This window comes from Solea solea, chromosome 13 (genome assembly GCF_958295425.1).
Source record: "Solea solea chromosome 13, fSolSol10.1, whole genome shotgun sequence".
NCBI classification, from domain to species: Eukaryota; Metazoa; Chordata; class Actinopteri; order Pleuronectiformes; family Soleidae; genus Solea; species Solea solea.
In genome coordinates this window covers 25,178,749-25,199,531 of record NC_081146.1, presented here as the reverse complement: position 1 = coordinate 25,199,531, position 20,783 = coordinate 25,178,749, and the positions used below count along the sequence as shown (strand labels likewise).

Genomic DNA, 20,783 nt, shown 5'->3' with positions numbered 1-20,783 from the left:
ACTTGAAATTTATAAAGAGTCTAATGTAGAAAATAGCTGGAATTGTAACAGAAGCTAATACAAGAGAGAGAGAGGCTGTAAAAATCAATTAATATTAATATTAATATCCCAGGGAAATGGAAACACAATGCAGGTGCAGGTTTTTGTCAGATTGTGGTCTGAATCTGACAAGACTTTTAGAAACCAAAGACGCTGAGCCAACAGAAACTAAACACCACCGGCCACTGTGCAGGTCCACAAGAGGACGTAATAATCATTAAGTGCAACGAATGTTTAGTTTCATCATCGATTAATCTGTCGATTGCTTTTTTTTTGGTCCATAAAATGTCAAATTATGACATTGTTTTGTTATACGGAGCAAAGAAACCAGAAAATACTTAAAAAGCTGAATTATTTTAAAAGAAACGCCCGAATAATTAAACTCAAACCTCTCTCTATAAAATCAATTATTTGAGGAACAGGATCAACGAATCGACAGGCGCCTGTCTTCGTTTTACAAATTCCAAAGATCATCCACTTTTAATGATTTGTTTATTTTATTGTGGAGCAAAGAGTAGAAAGAAGTTCAATCTGAAAAACCTGTTTTTAATTATCTTTTTGTAGGAGCTGTTTTTGTTGTTGTTTTATATTTGGAACCTCCCACCATTTCTAAGATGACAAAGCTCACGTTCATGAAGCGTTTGCAAAAGAAAGTTGTCATTAGAAGATAAATATTAAGATTTTTAGGAACTTTGAAGAATAACCTGCCAGCAACTGGTGTGACCCTATCAGAGTCACTACATATTTAAAAAAAACAACACACAAAAAACACTAAATTAACCCACTTTTTAATCAAAAACGTAGGCGATTAATTTAGTAATAGATTAACGTTGGTATCTTAACTGAAAAACAGAAAATAGGCATAAAGATCAGGGCTTCTTATGTGTTGTTGAGTCAAAGTTATGATTCATTTTATATCAGAGTAGTGATAATTGTGCATAAAATAAAATAAATAATATTCTTTTATTTTTGTTCATTAAAAACATGCCAAGAGAACTCTAAATTTCACAAATTCAATCCGATTAAAAACATTTTGCTTGCTTTATAGTATCTTTTTCATCAGATTGCCTACAGGTTGTGATGGGGATAAAATGGATATAAGACACTCAATGTTGCACATTCTCAGGGTTAATTAATGAAAAATATGTAACACAATAATCCAATCAAGAAGAACTTGTAACAACTTCTGCACATTGTGCGTAAACGAGAGAATAAATGCTCCAAAACTGTTTCTATTGTCACGTCAGCACACACACACACACACACACACACTCCCACTTATTTGCCCAGACAATAGCTAATAGAGTGAGAGAGTGTGAGAATGATTCCTGTGTGTCGTTGTTGCAGCGTCGCTGTGCTGTGTCACCGCTCTCTGAGTGCAGCCCTCCTGCGCCGACATTTGTTTATTAAGGGGAAAGTTTGGAGTCCTTTAAGAGCGGTTGCAGTTCAAAGGGAGCCTTTACTTTGAGATTATGACATAGCTTTTTAATATAACTGCTGTCGTCTCGTGAAATAACACGGCGGTGGGCGAAGAAGCCGTTTAAAATATGAAACCCCCTTTTTATGGGTTTCTGTTTATTTTATTTTTTTGTTGTTGTTGGAAATGAGTTTGAAAACCTGCAGGTTTGGAGCCGTAATGGCGCCCAGGCTCATCTGTTTGTGTAGTGTTCTTTGGCTGCCGCGGTTTCTCTTTGGGCAAGAGGGACTCAGGAACTCTTGGAATGTGGCTGCGCGAGTGTCCTCACATGAGCCGTTTCTCTTATTTGCTCCTTTAATGTACGCGTCGCGCGCCCTCCAGCTGAGCGAGCCTAATTTTTCACCTTCATCATCTCTGCGTCTCTTGGCCTCCTACGACGTTTGCTCCTCCAAGTCGTCGCTCTCCCCTCGCTTCCCCTCCCTGCTCCTCCCATGCTTTCTCTTTTCCTTTTATAAAGTTTCTTCCTGGGTAAAGGCTGAAGCTGCCAGTGGAAGTGGGCGGTCCGCCGCGGAGGATTCGCACAGGGCCCACAGTGGGCATTGTGTCCGAGCCCGAAACAATATTTACAGCAGCCCTCTGCGGGCTCCGTGGAAACAAAGCCGGTATTGATCCCCCAAATGAACCTACACAGCAGTCTTTATTGTTAGATCTTTATCTATTAAAATCGGGGAGGGAGGAGAAAAGCAGCGCTTTCAGCACATTCCCTGGCATCTGTCGGCTTATTGACCGCTTTGCCAGAGCTGTGTACATCTTCTGGGATCCTGGAATTGGAAAATATTAAAGTGTGAATCATTTTATTCAGCGGGGACAGTGAATGCACAGATAACCAGCGCCGTACCTGTTAAATATGGGCCCGTTTTAGCCAGTTTGTACCGATATATCGCCCCAAATTTCAAAGTCGCCACTGCACCCACTGGTGACCTTAGTAAGTCACCTGCCAAGTTTGTCGCCAAGGAGAGCTCCTTTCACTTAAATGCTCCCATACCTCGTTTTTTTGGGTTGTTAGATGTCTCTCCAATATTCACCTGCCGTTTCCCAGCAGAGATAGGTAGAAAGCGTGATGTCTCACTCCGACCAAACAAAAGGGATGTCGTTCAAGTCGTGTCATGACATAACCGACAATTGTCTGCAATTAAATTTGCCGTTGGCTATTATTAGCGTCATGTTTTGTCAAAAGTGTCGACTAATTGTTGCAGTACCACTGTCAGCGTTGGTACCGGTTATGCGAAGAACACGCCATAAATGATGGGCAGGCTTCTCACATTTATAGACAGATGTTTGCAGGTTGATGCTAGTTTGAAGACGTAACTGAGAGCGTAGGGGAAACTGAGTATGATTGTCAGCTATCTGTTTGTCGGCACTGCACGCGATGATGCCCCTTAGCAAGTCACCTGCCAAGCTTGTCAAGTGACCCATTGGGACGTTTGTGCGATTGACAAGGAGACAGAGAGGTTTCTGGCATTTATTGATAGACGTTTCCAGGGGATACTAGTTTGAAGACGTGATGAAAGTGTAGGGACACTTGGAAACTCGGATTTGTACATATTGTCAGCTATTCGTCTGTGTGTTTGTCGCATTTCTACCGATATAGCTTGTATTTCTTGTCCAAACAACGTCAAATTCAGCACTGCACACAGTGGTGCCTGTCACCTTCCAAGCCTTGAAGCCTGTCAAGTGGGATGTTGGGATGTTTATGGAATTAACAAGAGACAGAGAGACATTTCTCGCATTTACTATATATAGGTGTTTCCAGGTGATGCTAGTTTGAAGGCGTGATGAGAGAGTGTAGGGACACTGAGAATCTCATATTCATGGTTGGATTTGTACGTATTGTCAGCTATCTGTCGGTCTGTTTGTCGCATTTCTACCGATATCTCTTGTATTTACAGCGCTAAAGTCAGCACTGCGCACAGTGGTGCCCTCATTAAGTCACCCGCCAAGCGTGTGCCTTGTTGAACAAACCGGTCCATCGATATGTGATTATCAGGTGCTGTGCATGTGTTTGTGAGAGGGAGTGGAGCAGACATTTGTCTACGATGTCGCTTGCATTTCTTACTCAATGTCAAAGTTGGCACTGGACACACTGGTGTCGTCAGTAAGTCACCTACCAAATTGAAGCCAAGCAATCAAGCAAATTGGTGGACAGTTATGCGATTGACAGACAGGTGAGGTGTTTAAAGACGTACTCAAAGCGTAGGGAAACTGAGAATCTCATATTCACTGCTGCTACGCGTACAGTCCTCGTCAACACTTTGAGAAGCGTTCACCTTTGCTGATGTTTCCGCTTAGGCTTGGAAAAAGGCCATGCTGTCCTCATGCCATTACACTCTCAAACTTTCAGGGATGTTATTTTATCGGCTGATATTTGCACAGTTGGGTCCCTTGAATGTTCGGCAGTCTTTGGACAAGGATTGCTCATTTCACCTCTCAGCGGAGCGACTGTTGACACAGAGTCGTAAAACTTGGAGAGGCAACAGTGGCTTGAAATGTGCACGGTAATAATTAGGTTGGAAGGGCTAAAGTGATCCTAACACCTTGACAGTTATTTGTGCCCTAAGAGTCGAAGGATTTTTGCCTCTAAAAATCTGTAGATTTTCTTCTCAAACACAGACATCTGTCAACTGCAAGAAGGAATGGGTTGCCAACCCCTACCTATCAACACTAACTAAAAAAAGTTTGGATGTGAAGAAAAGTTGTGAACGTGTTACTTTTCTCACATCTTCAGGCAACATGCTGCCGGTGTTCTGTGTCGTCGAGCACTACGAGAATCCCATGGATTTCGACAGCAAGGAGGAGCACGCCGAGTTCGTCCTGGTGCGTAAGGACATGCTCTTCAACCAGCTCATTGAGATGGCGCTGCTGTCACTGGGCTACTCCCACAGCTCGGCGGCCCAGGCCAAAGGTAAACCACCGTCATCTCGTCACTGCTGTCCTCTGTTTTTCCTACTTTTATCTCTCTGAGGCTCATTAACATCCTCTCTACAGTAGTCATTCACAAAGATGATATAATATGTATAATAATATGGTTTTAAATGAGTTGCTCTACTATGCACAGATTTGTAAATTTAAGTGATTTGGCTTATGATAGTTTTGCCATCTTTTCAAAATTGTGTCCCCATTAAGGATGAGTGTATTTGATTATTCAGTTACTTAAATTTAGGAGGTTTCTTGAATGCATCTTGAAGCTTCTCCTCGAAGCTCAACATAGTGTAGATCCTGCAGAAGTGTTGACATTTACCACGGTCCTTGAATGCATCCCGTAAGCTCAACCCGCTGTGAACTCTGCATTACATTCACTAGTTATCATGCGCTGGAGTTTAGAATATAATTAATATTTGGGATATAATACAAGATAGGGCTGCAACTAAGGATTATATTCATAATTGATTCATCTGTTGGTTATTTTCTCGATTAATTGTAAGTTGATTGGTCCAGAAAATGTAGAAAAATATGGATTGGTGTGCTAAACCTCAATGATGATGTTCTCAAAAGTCCACAAACCAAAATTATCCAATTTTAGTTTGTTACATGAAACAAAGAAAACTGGAAAAAATACTATAAAAACGTTCACACAAAATAATCAAGTAACAAAATAGTTGGTTCAGCGCAAACAACGTCAAATATTTTAGCATTTTTGCTAGAAATGCCTATACCTCGTCCCCACATAGAACATTTTGGGAAAACACTGCGTTTTCTGACCAAAGCTGTTTCACACACACATTTTTTTTTTTTTTTTTTTTACCTCCCTCACACAATCTGTGACCATAAGAGCACAGAGCGAGCAGATCTGAAGCCACAGTAACACATCCTGACACTGATCTCAGACAGGAGACACTCACACACACACACACACATTCCCACACAGGCTTACCCAGTGAAGTGCTCATAATCACACTCACACTGTACACACACGCACAGATACACACTTGTACTGTATATATTTATATACACATCCACTCAGTGACTCAGCAGGTGGGAGGGGCCGGTGGAGGAAAGGGTCTGCTAATTGCTCTTGAGCACACACACACACAGGCCGAGGGTGGCTGTTTCAAGGTGCCTCTTAGCGTGCTTTTTTATTATAGCCTGTCCATCACACTTCAACATTTACACACACACACACGCTTGCACACATCCCATTTCGCTGCTCCCATGAGCCGTATCCCCGCTCACTTCCTGCTGTGTGGGCTGTGGCTTTTTTTCAAGGTAGTCTCGGGAGAAGTTCCTACGTGGTCGTCGTGATTTCCGTAGCAAATAAAGTTGATACAGGCCGCCTACGTCACCCGGGAAGCCTCTGAAGCAGCTACCTGTGGCTTTTTTTATGGCTGTTTTTAGTGACTTTGTACCTTGGCTAACGCCAGACTGCATCTCTTGTCTCATTTGAGATTGATTACGAGTCTGGAAAAGGGACCAACGTACGTGGACGAAGGTGCCTCTGTACTGCCAATCACTAATAATCTGGATGATGTATGAAGAGCGACGGAAAACATGTCGACAAATGTACTTGTTGTAGTTTTCTGGATGCGAGGGCTATCTAGTAAGAGCAGCTAACGTAGTTCTGCCCGGAGGAGCTGCGTGGAGCAAGAAAATGGAAGCAGCAGCTGAATCGAAAGACAACAAAAGCTGCTAGAAGTCGTGAGTTAAGCCTCTGGCGAGACGGTGCAAAAACCTGTTTTAGATCGGTTCCCCTTCGTTAGGAGATTCTGCAGTTGACGCGTGTCTACGTAACTCACGATGCCACGATACCAATGATATCACGATACAACAATTCTGTGATAAATCAATATATTGCAATACAATCAAATATCAATGCATCGCGATATCTGTCGAACTGAAGAAAACAAAACGTAAACATAACAACATAAAGAACAAAGGTCATAAAGTCTAGGTATTGAACGATACATCACGTCATGACGATATATCACCAAAATCACTGACTTTAATGATCTAAATGAACTCTTCTGTGTGTCATTTATTCCCACAGTTTGTCGACGTTAACCCCGTATATATGTGTTTGTGTCACGCTTCGTCTTTCAGGCATGATTCAGGTGGGGAAGTGGAATCCTCTCCCACTGTCATACGTGACAGACGCACCGGACGCCACAGTGGCGGACATGCTGCAGGATGTCTACCACGTGGTCACGCTTAAGATCCAGCTGCACAGGTAAGATGCACACAGACACACAATAACACACACAGGCATGTAATGTAGGGTTCTATACTACTCCTCAAAAAAAACAAAAGTTTGAAAGGATGTTGTTCTGTAAGACATTTTCTCAACTTGGCATTTTGGTGAGTTTTTTGATAAATAGCGATCATATTGTGCTTATTTTGACAGGCGTTAAGATTGCAATATGATTCATAATTGCTTGGATGGATCATTTGTGTTTTGCATCCTTACTGTCATTTTAATACAAAAGAATTATTAAAATCATGTCAACTTGACATTTTTTCCGTCTGTCAACAGACTGGCAGCACATGCTGTTTTATCTTTATAAAATAAATGCAGCGGCACTGTCAAACATTCATTCAGGATTTTTAAGGACCTATACATTCACCTAAAGGCCAACTTGTGTATATACCTGCTCTAAGAAACCTTAAAAAATTCAAACAAAAACATACCATTAGTCTCATAAATTAAATATCCTACCCTGAATCTAAAGCACAGTAGGAACCTTCTCAAATCAACATTTTGACCCCCATGTTTTGCTTTTTGTTTGTCCCCCTTTGTGTTTCACATGTGGCACAAACTAAAATGTGTGTAAATCTTCATTCCACGTCCTGTATTTCCTGTGATACATAAACCAGAAGTGAACGGCTTTTATTAGAACATATAGCAGGCACAGTTGTACCTATAAATATCCACTTCCAACAAAAGCAGGTGCCAATCTTCTGAAAGCCCTCTGCATGTTTGAGAATAGCTTGATTAGTCACTTACACACACACACACGCACACACACTTCCCTGATGTCATCGAAAGCATTTTGGGATTAGTTCATTTTCAGGTTTGATCGTCATCCGTGTGTCCGTGCTAACAGTTAATTTACACTGTGGTGAGTCATGGAGATGATTCCACCTTCTTTTTTTTTTGGGTGCTCTAAATTAAACTGCTGAGTCATGGTAAATGTACAGTTAGCAGAATTTCTCGGCAGTAATTACATAATAGCCTTTCCGAGAGCAATTCTATTGGCTGATTCAATACGGAGTTCCTCAGGGCTCAGTGTTGGGGCCACTGTCAATTTATCGTATCAATAATATAAGGTTTCCAAAACACAAAAAAATATTTTTATCCAAATCTGTTTTGGGATTATGTGGATTATTAGTGGACACACCAGAAGAAACAACCTGGGTTTGATTTAAAAAATAAATAAACTGACACTAAATTTAAGCAAATCTAAAAAAACAAACAATTGACAATCGACATAAGGGGTAGCCATCTTGAAATTGTATGTCTGGGCTGTAAAGGTACAGTTAGCAGAATTCCTCAGCAATAAATACATAATAACCTTTCAGAGAAGGAGAAAGATAATTTCTATTGGCCGATTCAATATGGTGTTCTTCAAGGTTCAGTGTTGGGGCCACTGTTGCTTTATAGTATATCAATAGTATATAGGTTTCCAGAACACACCAGAAGATACAACTAGGGTTTTATTTAATAAATAAACTGACACTAAATTGAAGAATGAATGACATAAATAATCAATAACACAACTGTTAACGCACTTGTGTCAATCTGCCTGTGCTCGTCATTTATGGATTATGGATTTGGATAACTTAAAAGGCATAATATACTAAAGTAAGTGTTTTTGAACTGAGCTCTTTCATGAGAAAGCGAATGTGGTCGGAACAGCGGCTAAAAATGCCTCTCGCCACACATGAATGCGAGCTTGTTCACCTGAAATAGTACGGCAAATAAACCGGGCTGCAGCGGCGGGCGGCTATTTTCGGACGACTATATTTCTTCAGGAGTCTCCTCCTCCTCCGGGCACATGGCACAAAAGAAAAGAAAAAGAAAAAAGGAAGACGACCAAACAAGCAAAACAAAACGACGAGCCTGCAAACCCTGCGTCGCACACACACACACTGAAGAAACCGTCCTCTGCCATCACTCACCGCACTGCAAGCTAACTGCTGCTCTGTAGGTGTGAGGCTCCGTCGTATTTATACACACTGAGAAGAGCATACAAGCATTTATAGACCCTGCGTGTGCGTGTGTGCATGTGTGTGTGTGTGAGTGGAGGCTTGTGCCAGCTGCACGCTAACCCAGTGTTCTGCAACCCTCTGGAGAGTTGTTCCCACTCTTTCCCCAACCTCTCTCTCTCTACCTCATCCTCTCTTCTCCCTCTTTTTTTTTTTTTTCTCCCCCCACCACCTGCCTCACCAGTGAAGTACACACACACACACAAGGATGCAAAAACACATCCAGCACTCAGGATACAGAAGGTTGTGTTTGTGTTTATTTCCGGCATGCTAGCCCTGAATGCATGGATGGCAGTCTTTCTCCACTACACCGCCCTGTCTCTCTCTCTCTCTTGTTCACTTCCTTCTCCCCAGAGGCTTCTTCGCTGCTGGAGCAGTTTAAGGTGTTCTGGAAAAACCCATTGTTTCCTTGTGTGTGTGTGTGTGTGTGTGTGTGTGTGTGCGCACGCTTCTCCAACAAGCAGATGTTAGCCCCCCGAACGTTCCGCACAATCCTTTTCTGCGCCATCTCCTCGCTCGTAACGCTTTCCAACGCACCAACTGACAGATTTACACACACACACACACACGTATGGAACGGGATGCACTGGATTCTTCATCTCTGTCATACACTCACACACACACACACACACAAAAAGCAGGTTTAAGTCAAACTAATTTGGCGTAACAAGTCAAACGTCCATTTGATCTTTAAATCTATTTTGATTGTTGGCTGTATTGTTATTTGTTTTGTATTTGTTTTTTTTTCCTCCCCCCCAAACCCCCCACCCCTTTCTCTCCCCCCCCCACCAAACCCCCCCTCCATCCCTTTCACACACCCCACCCTCCTCACCCCACACCCACACCCCACAGAAATCTAGCCAGTAACACCTTAAATTGTTTTGCCGAGCACAATGAGCCAGGAAGGTAGAAGTAACACGAAATAATAGTCGCCACATGCAGCTAATGTATAATTCATGCATCAATCCAGCAGATGTGTTGTATAAAGTAATTAACTAATCAGAACAATCAGGAGAGAGAGAGAGAGGGAGAGAGGGAGGATATGAAAGAGGGGGAGACAGAGAGAGAGAGAGAGAGAGAGAGAGACAGAGCAATCTCCAGATGCATCTGCTTGATGCGCCAAATGAAATCTGTCTGTCTTGGAGGGGAGCTTGCAGCAGGAAAAACGAGCAGGGCCCTGTGTGTGTTAATCTCTCTCTCCCTCCCTCTCTCTCTCTCTCTCCCCCTCTCTCTCTCTCTCTCTCTCTGTGTCTCTGTGCTGCTCTACCTATCTGATCGTTCCAGTAATTTAGCTAATTCATCAATACATCCCTCGCACAGGCTTCAACACCACAACCCCAATTTACACCTTTGTTCTAAGGAGAATAAATTGTTCCCAAATTGTAGCAGGACACGGAAATGATTATTCAATTTTATTGGACATGATATTAAAGGAGTAGTTCAGGGTTTTTGTTTTTTTGTCAGACAGAGACAAGGACGCTGGCTCTCAGTGTGAACCAGTGAGGAACACAAGAAAGGCAGATTTTAGCCACACCTGCACGAGTCTACGATCGTCTAAAACCCTCCCACACCAAACCCCAGAGAGAAAACCAGCGATTTTACGTTGTTGATCCACCGCTGCTTCACCTCAGAGTCCAAACGCGTTATGTTGTCACTTCGGTGTTTGGAAAACTTTGTTCGGCGATACGTCAGTGGCACAAAGTGTCCACACGAGGCAGCAGTAGACCAGCAGCCCCTGTGTCCATGTGAGCTACGTTTTTCTCTATGGACTTTGGTGCGGAAGAGGGAGTGGTTTACAGAACTTGAGTTTAGCTGTTTAATGATGAGTTAAAGTTTTAGACGTCGTAGACGTATTAAGTGAGTCTTGAGTTAATTGCTGGACGTGAAAATGTAAGCAGTCGCCGTTTCCGTCTTCTTAAACGTGACAAGTTTTTATTACTCTTTTGGGATCAAATTCATCAGTTTTAGGTTTTCACATTTTTCATTTTGACATTTATTAAAGGAAACTGACTTATAGAAGAAACACAGTGCAGCCGTTTAAAAAAAAACAAAAACAACACCATTGCAACTGCTTAAACGTATGTTATATGTTTTCTGTTTTCAGTTAATTTTAGGAGCAGGCTGTTGTGCCAGATTGAGTCAAAGTCTGTTGTGGATGTTGGACGAGATAGAGACGCAGCATAACTTGTCCCAGTTGTTTCTCCCTCACACACACACACACACACACACGTGCCTCCACACAAATACAGAATTAAAGGTGTTTGCTGAGCACATGAGAAATTCCCAACACTTAGAGTCCGATTGAATGAGTCCAACATTGTGTGCTTTATCGCTGCATTTAAGAAACCATCACGGCTGCCGGCGTTCCTTTTCTATCTCCGTCTCCTCTCCATCTGAATTGTTTCTCATGCTCTCCCTCCACCCCCTCCTCCCCTTTCTGCCTCCCCTATCTCCCCCCGCCCCCCTGTGTATCTCCTCTCTCCCTCTCTCTCTCTGTCCACAGTTGTCCTAAGCTGGAGGACCTGCCACCCGAGCAATGGAGCCACTCTACAGTAAGAAACGCCCTCAAGGAGTTACTCAAAGACATGAATCAGAGCTCTCTGGCAAAAGAATGTCCCTTATCACAGGTGCTGAAGCCCAGTCTGCTTATTAAGAAAAAAAAAGGCAAACCCCCCCCTCCCCCCCACAACCTTTACTGCCTTGCTTCCACATCACACAACTAAACAAACTCTCCTCCTGCCATCACTTCTGTCCTTTTATCCTTGACTTAGCAACTTATCAAATGCCCTGAGTTTGGTCGAGTGGAGAAAGAGAAAACGTGCGTCGGGAATTGGATCGGATTTTATCGCAAATTCTACGTTTCTACGTTGTGTCAGATATCGGGGGTTAGGTTGCTGAGATAAGCAGAAGGAGGATATGAAGGCTGTTGTTGACGTAAAAGACAAAGTCGTGTTTCTTTCATTTATTGTCGTAATATTTGCTTCTCTCCTCCACTGATGGCGCTATTTGGGGTTAGCAGAGTTAACCTCACAGCAAAGAAGGTGCTGGGTTTGATTCCCGGGGGTGTGGGACCATTGCGTGTTCTCCCCCCCGTGTAAGCGTGGGTTTCCTCCCGCCGTCCAAACATGTGTGAACGTTATGCTGCGTTCACACCGGACGCGATGCAAGTTTGTCGCGTGACAAGTTCACACGAGTGCTTTTTTATCGCAAGATTTACGTTCTTTTTTGGCCGAGCAAACTTTCTCGTTTTTTTCACATGCCGTTGCAACAACTAATAACGTTACACCACACCAGATCTAGCTAGACCGGAAACAAAATGACAGGCGCGCTGTGAGCCGGCTAGAGAGTGTAGTAGGCTAATAGCGGATGGCGAGCGTTGTGTGCTTCTCCGTATCCAACGCAGCCTGGATCATTTCTTGACGCACTCCCCACATCCAAGTAACGATGTATATACCAACCAGGCTGGCAGACCCCCGAACCGTAGTAAGAGACCTCAAAAGACCGCTAGCTCCTTTAGCTCGGATTAGCGGCTGATTGTGCGGCTCTCACAATAAGAGGAATAAGTGAAAATATGCAGGGTAACAGGGATATTGTCTCTTTGCACAAAGAAAGCAGATCCACTTTTCTATAGTATGTGAGCATTAAAATGAGAAAGAATACATTTTAGAATAGATAAAAATGTGCGATGAATTGCGATTAATCGCGAGTTAGCTATGACATTAATGCGATTAATCGCAATTAAATATTTTTAATCGTTTGACAGCACTAGTTCATATACAAAGTCAACATACAAAAATTGCGATGATGCGATGGCCAATCGGCGTCGACATTCTCCGGATGACGTCGCAGTTTCACTTGGAGTGATTATTATATCATTCGCACAATCGCGAAACACCATCATTTCACTTTTTCCGCTTCTAATCAAAGGTGAAAAAACTTAAATGCGACATTTCATTCACGCACAAGTCAAAAACAACGCTGATAGAAACCCAGTGGTAATGGCTATTGTCTATTGTTTGCTGCATGATTTTATTTCACTCATCCTCACACACACACACACACACACACACTTACCCAGATTTATATGCGACGCCAGCCAAAAAAAGCAGAAGTGTTGCTGCACGTATGGTCATTGTTGGGTAAACATTGGCCCCAACCCAGAACCATCGGGATTGTTTTTCTTCTTCTTGTAGTTCATTGTCATTATTTCACAGCACGTTCACATGTTAGGTGTTATACTCTGTGTGTGTGTGTGTGTGTGTGTGTGTGTTGTCGGCTGGGAGGCCGTATAGAAAAGCAGCAGCTCTGATATTGTATTAACAGGCAGTGGAGTCAGTATATCACACAGGCAGCTCTGGAGTGAATGGAAGGAAACGGCAGTATATCTCTCACAGGGGGCAATAATGTGTGTGTGTGTCTGTGTGTGTGAAAATGTATATCAACTTCCAGGATGAGTCGTGTGTGTGTGTGTGTTTAGTTCCAAGCATGTGCGTAGGAGCCTCCAGTATGAAGCCAGATCTCCTCCTAGGCCACCGTATGGTCACCTGGAGACCCTCATTTGCAGCGTATGTGTGTGTGTGTGGTGTGTGTGTGTGTCTGTGTTTGTGTGTTTGTGTGTTTAGCCGGGCATGAGCAGTGCGCTGATGATGTAAAGAGTCCCTGGGTGGCGTTCAGGCGGAGCCCAGCCCGGTCTGGTAATCACCCTGTTTACGGTCCATATGTGAAGACGGCTCAGAAGAGAGAGCAAGCGCACACACACACACACACACATTCTGCTCTTTCCACGTACACACACACACACACACACACACGTGCGGCAGTCTCAAATGAGAGCGTAGATTGTTTCAGCTCTCCACTGAGGATGAAAGATGCTCCTGGAAATATCTAACGGAATATGTTTCTGTCTTTATTCACTCTGTTGTAAACCAGACACACATTTAAACGTGTGTGTGTGTGTGTGTGTTGGTTCATTTATTTATTTATTTACCGTTACACAGAATCTGTGAGCAGCCTGCGATACATTTGGTGGCGGCTGAAGTCTTTATTGTTAATAATCAGTGCGGTCGATTGATTTCTGTCTATTTTTATCTAACGTTTGTGTTCTCGGAAACTTAATTATTTCACCATGAAGCGCATTTGACAACATTTTGCTGCCTCTATAGTGTATCTGATATTTAATTTATACATTATTTACTTTAAATTCAAAATATACTGTAGTGTGGACAAATAATAGAGATTGGAGAGTGTCGTTCAACTCGTTCTCTCCAAATTAAACCATTTTATTTATCATTTTTTAATAATTGTTGATAATAATTTTATGAAAATATTTAAAAAACGGTCATAATTAAGTCATAATTACAGAGAGGCCGAATCAGCTGATTATTATTTCTAAATATAAATCACCTTTTTTATTCTTAGAAACTTTATAAATGATGCTACGTCACTCAAACTCTATTTTTTCATCCATTTTTAAAATTGAATCCTTCGTTCATACATTACTTTTTTCCTGAAAATACTGTCAAACACTGACGGGAAGCACAATTATTCATTTTTCTATTATCTCTGATCATTAAAGTCATATTTTACTTATATATAAGTCATATTTTATCAGACGGAGGGAGAATCCGCATCAATTATTGACTGTGAGCTGCCCTGAATCTAAAAAAATCAACATCAGCCAAAGAGAAGAAACGACCTCTCGTCATAATTAATTCATTTTTGCTCAACTCCAGTATTTCTTTCTGTGCATTTACTCGTCAGAGAAATCGTGTTTGTCTCCTCATTCGATGCTGCTGAGCGTCGACATCCGTGTGTGTGTGTGTGTGCGTGCCTTGTTCAAACATGGCTGCCAGGACGGTGTTTGACATCTGTTCCTCGGCGGGGTTCCTCGTGGCCCGCTCTGCCCCCGCGCACACAGACGTTTGTTCCTCTTGAACCCCCGTTGGCTGATGGGGACGTGTCGTCACATGTGAGGTGGCGTCCCCGCGTCCGCCCTGTGTCCACGCGTCTTTCTTTTTCTTCTCTGCGTCTCATGAGAAGGTGAAGACGCAGGGCAGGATTTGGGAGAGTTTCCCTGAGAGTGGGAGGAGGAGGAGGAGGAGGAGGAGGAGAGGGAGGGGGAGGGATTGGCATTTCCTTGATATTCTGCAGCGTAATCCCAGTCGGAAAAGAGAGGTTAACAGATGACAGCGTTACAGTGAGTGAGTGAAAGAGAATTAGCCCACCTCTGAACACAGAGGGGAGGAGTGGAAGAGCCACAGAGAGGGTGAGGGAGGGAGGGCGATTTTGTGAAATGCTGCTTTTGTCCGGCGCCTTGTCAAACACTGAGTTTGATTCTTTTGTCGCGGGGGAGTCCCGTGTGCCTTGTGTGTTTTTGGCCTTACAAACTGCACAAAGACGCTCGCGGCGAGAACGTATTGGAGCGAGGCTCATTGAGATTCACGGTGCTGACCTGCACGCGTGAACACGCACGGTGGTGACGCGGAGAGATTTACGATCATCACATATCGAGATTTTAGTTCACAAATGACGGCGCTGGGCGTACCTCTAGGACGGACTACAACCAACGATTCTTTTTAACGATCGAGTAATCTGTTGGAGTCCTTTTGTCCGTAAATGTAGGAAAATGTTGAAAAATGCCGATCAGTGTTTACCAAACAAAAGAAAGCAAAGAAACCAGAAAATATTCACATTTAAGAAGCTGAAAAACCGGAAAGCTTGTATTGATTGTTGAAAAAACAAACAAAAAAAACTCAAAATAGTCATCGATTAATCGAATAGTTCTTCCAGCCCTAGTGTCCTCCCTCAAATGAATGAGTGAAAGTTACCCCGGCAGAAAAAGAGGGCGTTTACAGCGCGATAATAGCAGAGAAAGTTGCTCCACCCACTTTATGACCTTTGTTCTTTATGTTGTGAATACATTTTAACGCTTCACGTTGTGATGTATCGCGATACGATTGTCTCGCAATATGTTCAAAGAATTGTCGTATCGTGAGGTAATCTGTGGTTCCCGCCCCCTAATCTGGAGGCAGTGTTAGATCATGGGAATCGTCTCGAAAACTAAAATGCGTGGATTGACATATAAACAGCTTTTTAATCGTGTTGGAAAGCAAAAAAACCAGCAAAATGTGGCCCGATCGGTGTCTCTCTCTCTGTGTTTGTTGTGACTGCAGATAAATCAGCTGATAAGCAGTGAAACTGCCGCAGATTAGACGACGTTTGAGGACACGTCTAGTTTGTGTCCACGCGTCCTCAAACCACCTCCAACTGTGGTTTTCTGTGATCTGTTGTCTTCTCGTTTCCTTCCTCTGAGAGTTATCGCTCTTACGGGGGAAAACTTTCGGCAAGTGTTGAACACAACAGCGGAAACGCGAGTTATCCTTCCTCGCCCTCAGGTTTCTCTCGGGCAGTTTGTTAAATGTGGATTTAAAGAACCTTCTGGCTCACGTACGTCCACCGTCGGACAACGTTTCCATGCAGAGACACGGTGGTGACGCATCTTCACAAACTCGCCGCAGTCAGCCAGGATTATTCTGTCTTTTCTTAGGTTGCTACCAAGCTTAGCAACCCCCTTTGCCCATCCACACAGAAACTATGGCAACAAACGACATCTTGCTCCCCCCCCCACACACACACACACACACCCTACCCCACCCCACTCTCCTCTCTCTCCCATTGCCACCACCACCAGCAGCACCACCTCGCTCTCACTGGGCGGCCTCTGATGCACCAGCTGCTGCGTTGCGTAGCAGCAGATAGTCATCAAAATGCCATCTTCACAGGCCTTTCACCACCTCTGCTGCCACAGGCACAACCTGGCTGCCAGGGCGTGTGTGCGTGTGTGTGTCTGTGTGTGTCTGTGTGTGTGTGTTAGAAGGTGGGGAGGAGGTTACCCCTCTTGAGGTGGACGTGCGCCATAATTGAGCTGTGTTTCCATGTTGGCGAGAGAAGAGGAAGTGTTTTTTCTTCTTCTTCTCCCCCAGCTGATTCAAGACATCAGGCTAAGTTGTAATGTGTGTGTGTGTGTGTTTATCTGTCGGGGTTGTACTTTCATGTGTGTTTGCATTTGCTACACTTAAAAGCTGGCAGCTGGGTGCCTACAGTACCTGCCTGCTGCACCGTGATGCTCTCACACACACACACACACTCTCTCGGTGTCTTCCTGTCTCCCATGATGGGGTGTAGAATAGATGTTGGGGACCGATAGTCGCCCAGTGCCACTTCCTGGTCTTGCTGATAAGAGCTCTGTGCTGCAGATGGCTATCACTTAAAGGGTCCACACACACACATGCTCATACACTCTCACACACACACACAGCTGTTCTTCTCAGGACTCTGCGTTTGTCTCGACGGCCTAAACAAAACATGAATCCCTAACCTAATTCAAATCTTAGTCCCTAAACTTAACCAGGTTCTGCGTCATTAGGCCCAGATTTCGGTCTCCGCGAGGACGACTGGTCCTGACAAGGACAGGTTTTTCTTTTCTTTTTTTTGTTTAGTCTTAAAGAGGCAACTAATACGAGACCACACACACACACACACACACACACACTCATGCTACCTGTTGACGAGCCCGAGCTCTGCAGTGGCAGCGGCAGAGACTCTGCTTATTTGCTTGATTTCACTTAGTGCGGATGCATGTGTGTGTGACAGAGCACCGGGGGGGGGGGGGGCAGAGAATAGGGGTGTGTGTGTGTGTGTGTGTTGTTTCGTTCACACATACACTCTGGGCCCCCTGTGAGAGGTAGAGTGATGTATTGAGGGAGAGGGCTGATTAATGAGGAGCGTTTATTAGAACATCTGTGTCAAAGATGGCGGGGAAAAGAGGGAGCGAGGGAGATACGGAGAGAGGGAGAGAGAGAGAGAGGGAGGGAGGCACACCATCTTCTGCAGGCCTCTTGTTTGTTGCCTGGAGCTGCTTTAGCCCAGATATACTGTAAATAAAACATGGCAGGCAGGAGGAGAGGAGTTCATTATCCCCTCGTATTCAAGGAGAATTCTTTGCACTCTTTCAAAATATATGGTTTTCAGACGGATGTTTGGCTCCCGAGAACCTGGTTGAACAGGAATTTGTGGTTTGCTGCTTTTTTCACGAATCAGCATCACCCAAATATTCACCTTTCCCCCCCCCCCTTCCCCCTCCCCCCGCCTCGGGCAGTAAATCAAAAAGCACATCCATCGGGAGTCGACTGTGGGTCTTAAAACTCACATTAATCTTGGAATAAAACAAGCGGCACTTTAAGTATAAATGTTGGTGACCCCATTAACATTTGATTTTTTTCCCCCCTCATAACTTCCTCACGCTCTCACCTGGAGCCCTGTCACTGACTCTGTGAAAGACTGTCGTCTGCAGGGCTCTCACAGACTCCGTCGTGGTGCACCACAGCAGAGTTGGCACACATTCACACCCAGCTGCAGTCGCCAGCGTGACTCCCGCATCACTTTCCTGTATGACTGCGCTAAAAAAAAACCCACACAGGCGTGACAGAAAGCAGCCAAACTCGACCTGGTGGGAGCATGTTCAGGGCGGGGAGGGGGGGTGATGTGTCGACGAGCGTCTGTGTCTGCAGGGATTATTCGCCGCGTGACCGGCGTCTTCCTCGGCCGCATGCTTTTGTTTTGCTGTGAAGTGAAGACTCGCCTTGAAAAGCTCCGTCTCTCTCAGATCCTCCCATTGTTTGTTGTATTCAGGTTAAACGTGTTCGACTTAGGAGTCGCGTTATGTGCGTGCGGTTCCTTGGATAGAGGAGGTCAGGAGTTCAGTGCTCGGTTTTGGGCCCTCTTGTCTCCTGTGAGTGCGTGAGATCAGATCTTGCTTCACTTCACCTTTTATTTTAAAAATGGAACAGCTTCAGAGTCATTGTGATGGTTATGTATGGGCAAACCCATAAACCCAGCCTTGCAAGGTCAGGGCCGCCGACCTGGAGTCCTCAGAATCAGGAGGTCTCACGAGGAGCCAGGTACCAGGTAAGATCAAGGCAGAGAGCGTTAATTTAGATGTTCACTGTGGCAGAACCGGTGAAATAGAAGCAGAGAAAACAACAGTGTTGATAAAGAGGTAGACAATGGATGGATGTTTGCGTTGGTGTTGCAAAATTACGTACTGTTGGGGGAGCTCCTTAGAGGAAGAAGGTGGGGGAAAAGTGACCAGACTGAATTTGTGATGGAATCAGTCAGGACTGGTCTGTTTGTGAGAAGAGCAAAATCCCCGCTTACGCTGCTGTAACATAAAATATCCGGTTTGGATTCGGAGCGTTCGATCTGCACATGATTGGATCCCTGTGGTTGGATGAAAGTCTCACGTTTAAACATGTTCTCACGCCCAGAATACACTGGTTGAGGAACGGTTGCGTCGTGTCTCCGATCCGGCGTCGGAGCTGACACGCATCCATTCTCGTCAGCGCGTCAAAATTCACTGGTTGCGACCGTCTGTGTGTCGGGTCCGCTCAGTCGCAGCAGAGTTGCTTTAATTCAGCAGAATTCAGCACAAGTGGGTGAGGAAGTGGGGAAATAAAACAGCACATCATACTTAGAGCTGCAACTAACCATTATTTTCATAATTGATTAATCTGTCGATTACTTTCTCGATTAATCGTTAATAAAAAATAATAATAAAAAATAATAAAATGTCAGAAAACCTTAGAAATTGTTGATCAGTGTTTGTCAAACCTGGAAATGCTGATGTTCTCAAATGTCTTGTTTTGTCCAGAAACCAAAATGATTCTTTCTTTGTTATCCAGAGTAAGAAATGAAGAAAATTCTCACATTTAAGAAGCTTAAACAATCAGAAATCTTGTTTTAATCATGAAAAAGGCTTCAAACTGATTAATCGAATATCGAAATTTAGTAATCCATTCATTGATTAACTGTTTCAGCTCTAATTGTACTTCACTTAATGGCATCACATCATATTTTACACTTTTCAAAACATACAAAACTTCTTCTCACACGCGGTAAAAGAAGAAAAGAAAGAATCCTTGCAAGCCCAGCGTGCTCCTATATCTTCGCTCGGCAGAAATACGGCTCCGTTTGTTGTGTTTTACGACACATGCAGTTTATATTTCGTGCGAGAAGTACCGCCAGAAAATGCGACTCCTAAATTGGCGGCGTTGTGCGCAGCGCAGCAACTCCCACCGCACGCTTTGCTCCTGGAGCCGCAGAGAAACCAGGATCCTCATTGTGCTCCCACGACCGCGCTGCTCTGCCAGAAGGTTTCCCCTGCCGCCCCGCGTGTGCATAATATTACAGAGAAGTGATAAAGATGGCATACCTGTAATTTGAAAACAGATGGTATGGTTCTTTTGAATATTTATAACAATCAAAAACAATTTCTCCTGCACCAACCTCACAATTCGCCCGGAGGCCGCCAAGGTGTTAAAACATTCATTTTAATGAAACTGGAAGAAGAAGAAGAAAAAAAAAAAGAAGGAAAATGAATCCCCGTGTTTTTCTCAGGCAAAGGAGGTAAATATGGAGAGGGCAAAAAGTCGACTGTAAAGGGAAAATATGGGCGCGCGGAGGACGACATGCCCGGCGCGGCCTCTCAATCTGCTCCTCGTCGCCCTCGTCGTCTTTAACAGATTGTGTAAATAAAGACCTGAGAAATAAAAAAAAAAACCAGCTTTATCTGTTTACATCGCCCCGACTCCCCAGATGCTGATATTCAATAAGCCAGTTTTTTTCCCTTCTCTCCCGTTTGAAGGTAAACATCTCCATGTCAGCAGAGGTAGAGAAATCAGCTGACCTTATTATCTGATTATCTACCCACTCTGAAATTAAGACCATCACACAAACTCAACGGCATTTGATAAAAGAAAGAAAAGGAAAGAAGAAAATAAAGCTTTGTTTGATTTAATTCACCCTTAGACGACAACTTAACGGGAATTTCTGCATGTCTTTTTTTTTTAACTGCTAAACCATATCTCCCCCCCCCCCCCACCCCCCTATCTTTTATTTGTTTTGACAAGCTACACTGTTACCGCATGTTTCACAAGCTTTAATATTATGTCTGCATTTTTTTCCCCACAATGGGAATCTAAAGTCCTCTCTCTCTCTCTCTCTGTCTGTGTCT

At 43.8% G+C, this 20,783-nt stretch overlaps 1 protein-coding gene across 7 annotated transcripts in view; it reads left to right on the top strand.

Annotated features, from left to right (window-relative positions):
• Positions 1-20,783, top strand: part of satb1b (SATB homeobox 1b) — a 94,774-nt gene that overhangs the window by 24,574 nt on the left and 49,417 nt on the right. For 4 of the 7 annotated variants that reach the window (XM_058648048.1, XM_058648042.1, XM_058648043.1 and 1 more), the window contains 4 exons: positions 4,242-4,418; positions 6,551-6,677; positions 9,566-9,619; positions 11,217-11,340. In XM_058648048.1, coding sequence (XP_058504031.1) covers positions 4,242-4,418; positions 6,551-6,677; positions 9,566-9,619; positions 11,217-11,340 — 482 coding nt within the window. The remainder of the gene's footprint in view (positions 1-4,241; positions 4,419-6,550; positions 6,678-9,565; positions 9,620-11,216; positions 11,341-20,783) is intronic. The other 3 variants (XM_058648045.1, XM_058648047.1, XM_058648044.1) reach the window with 3 other exon arrangements.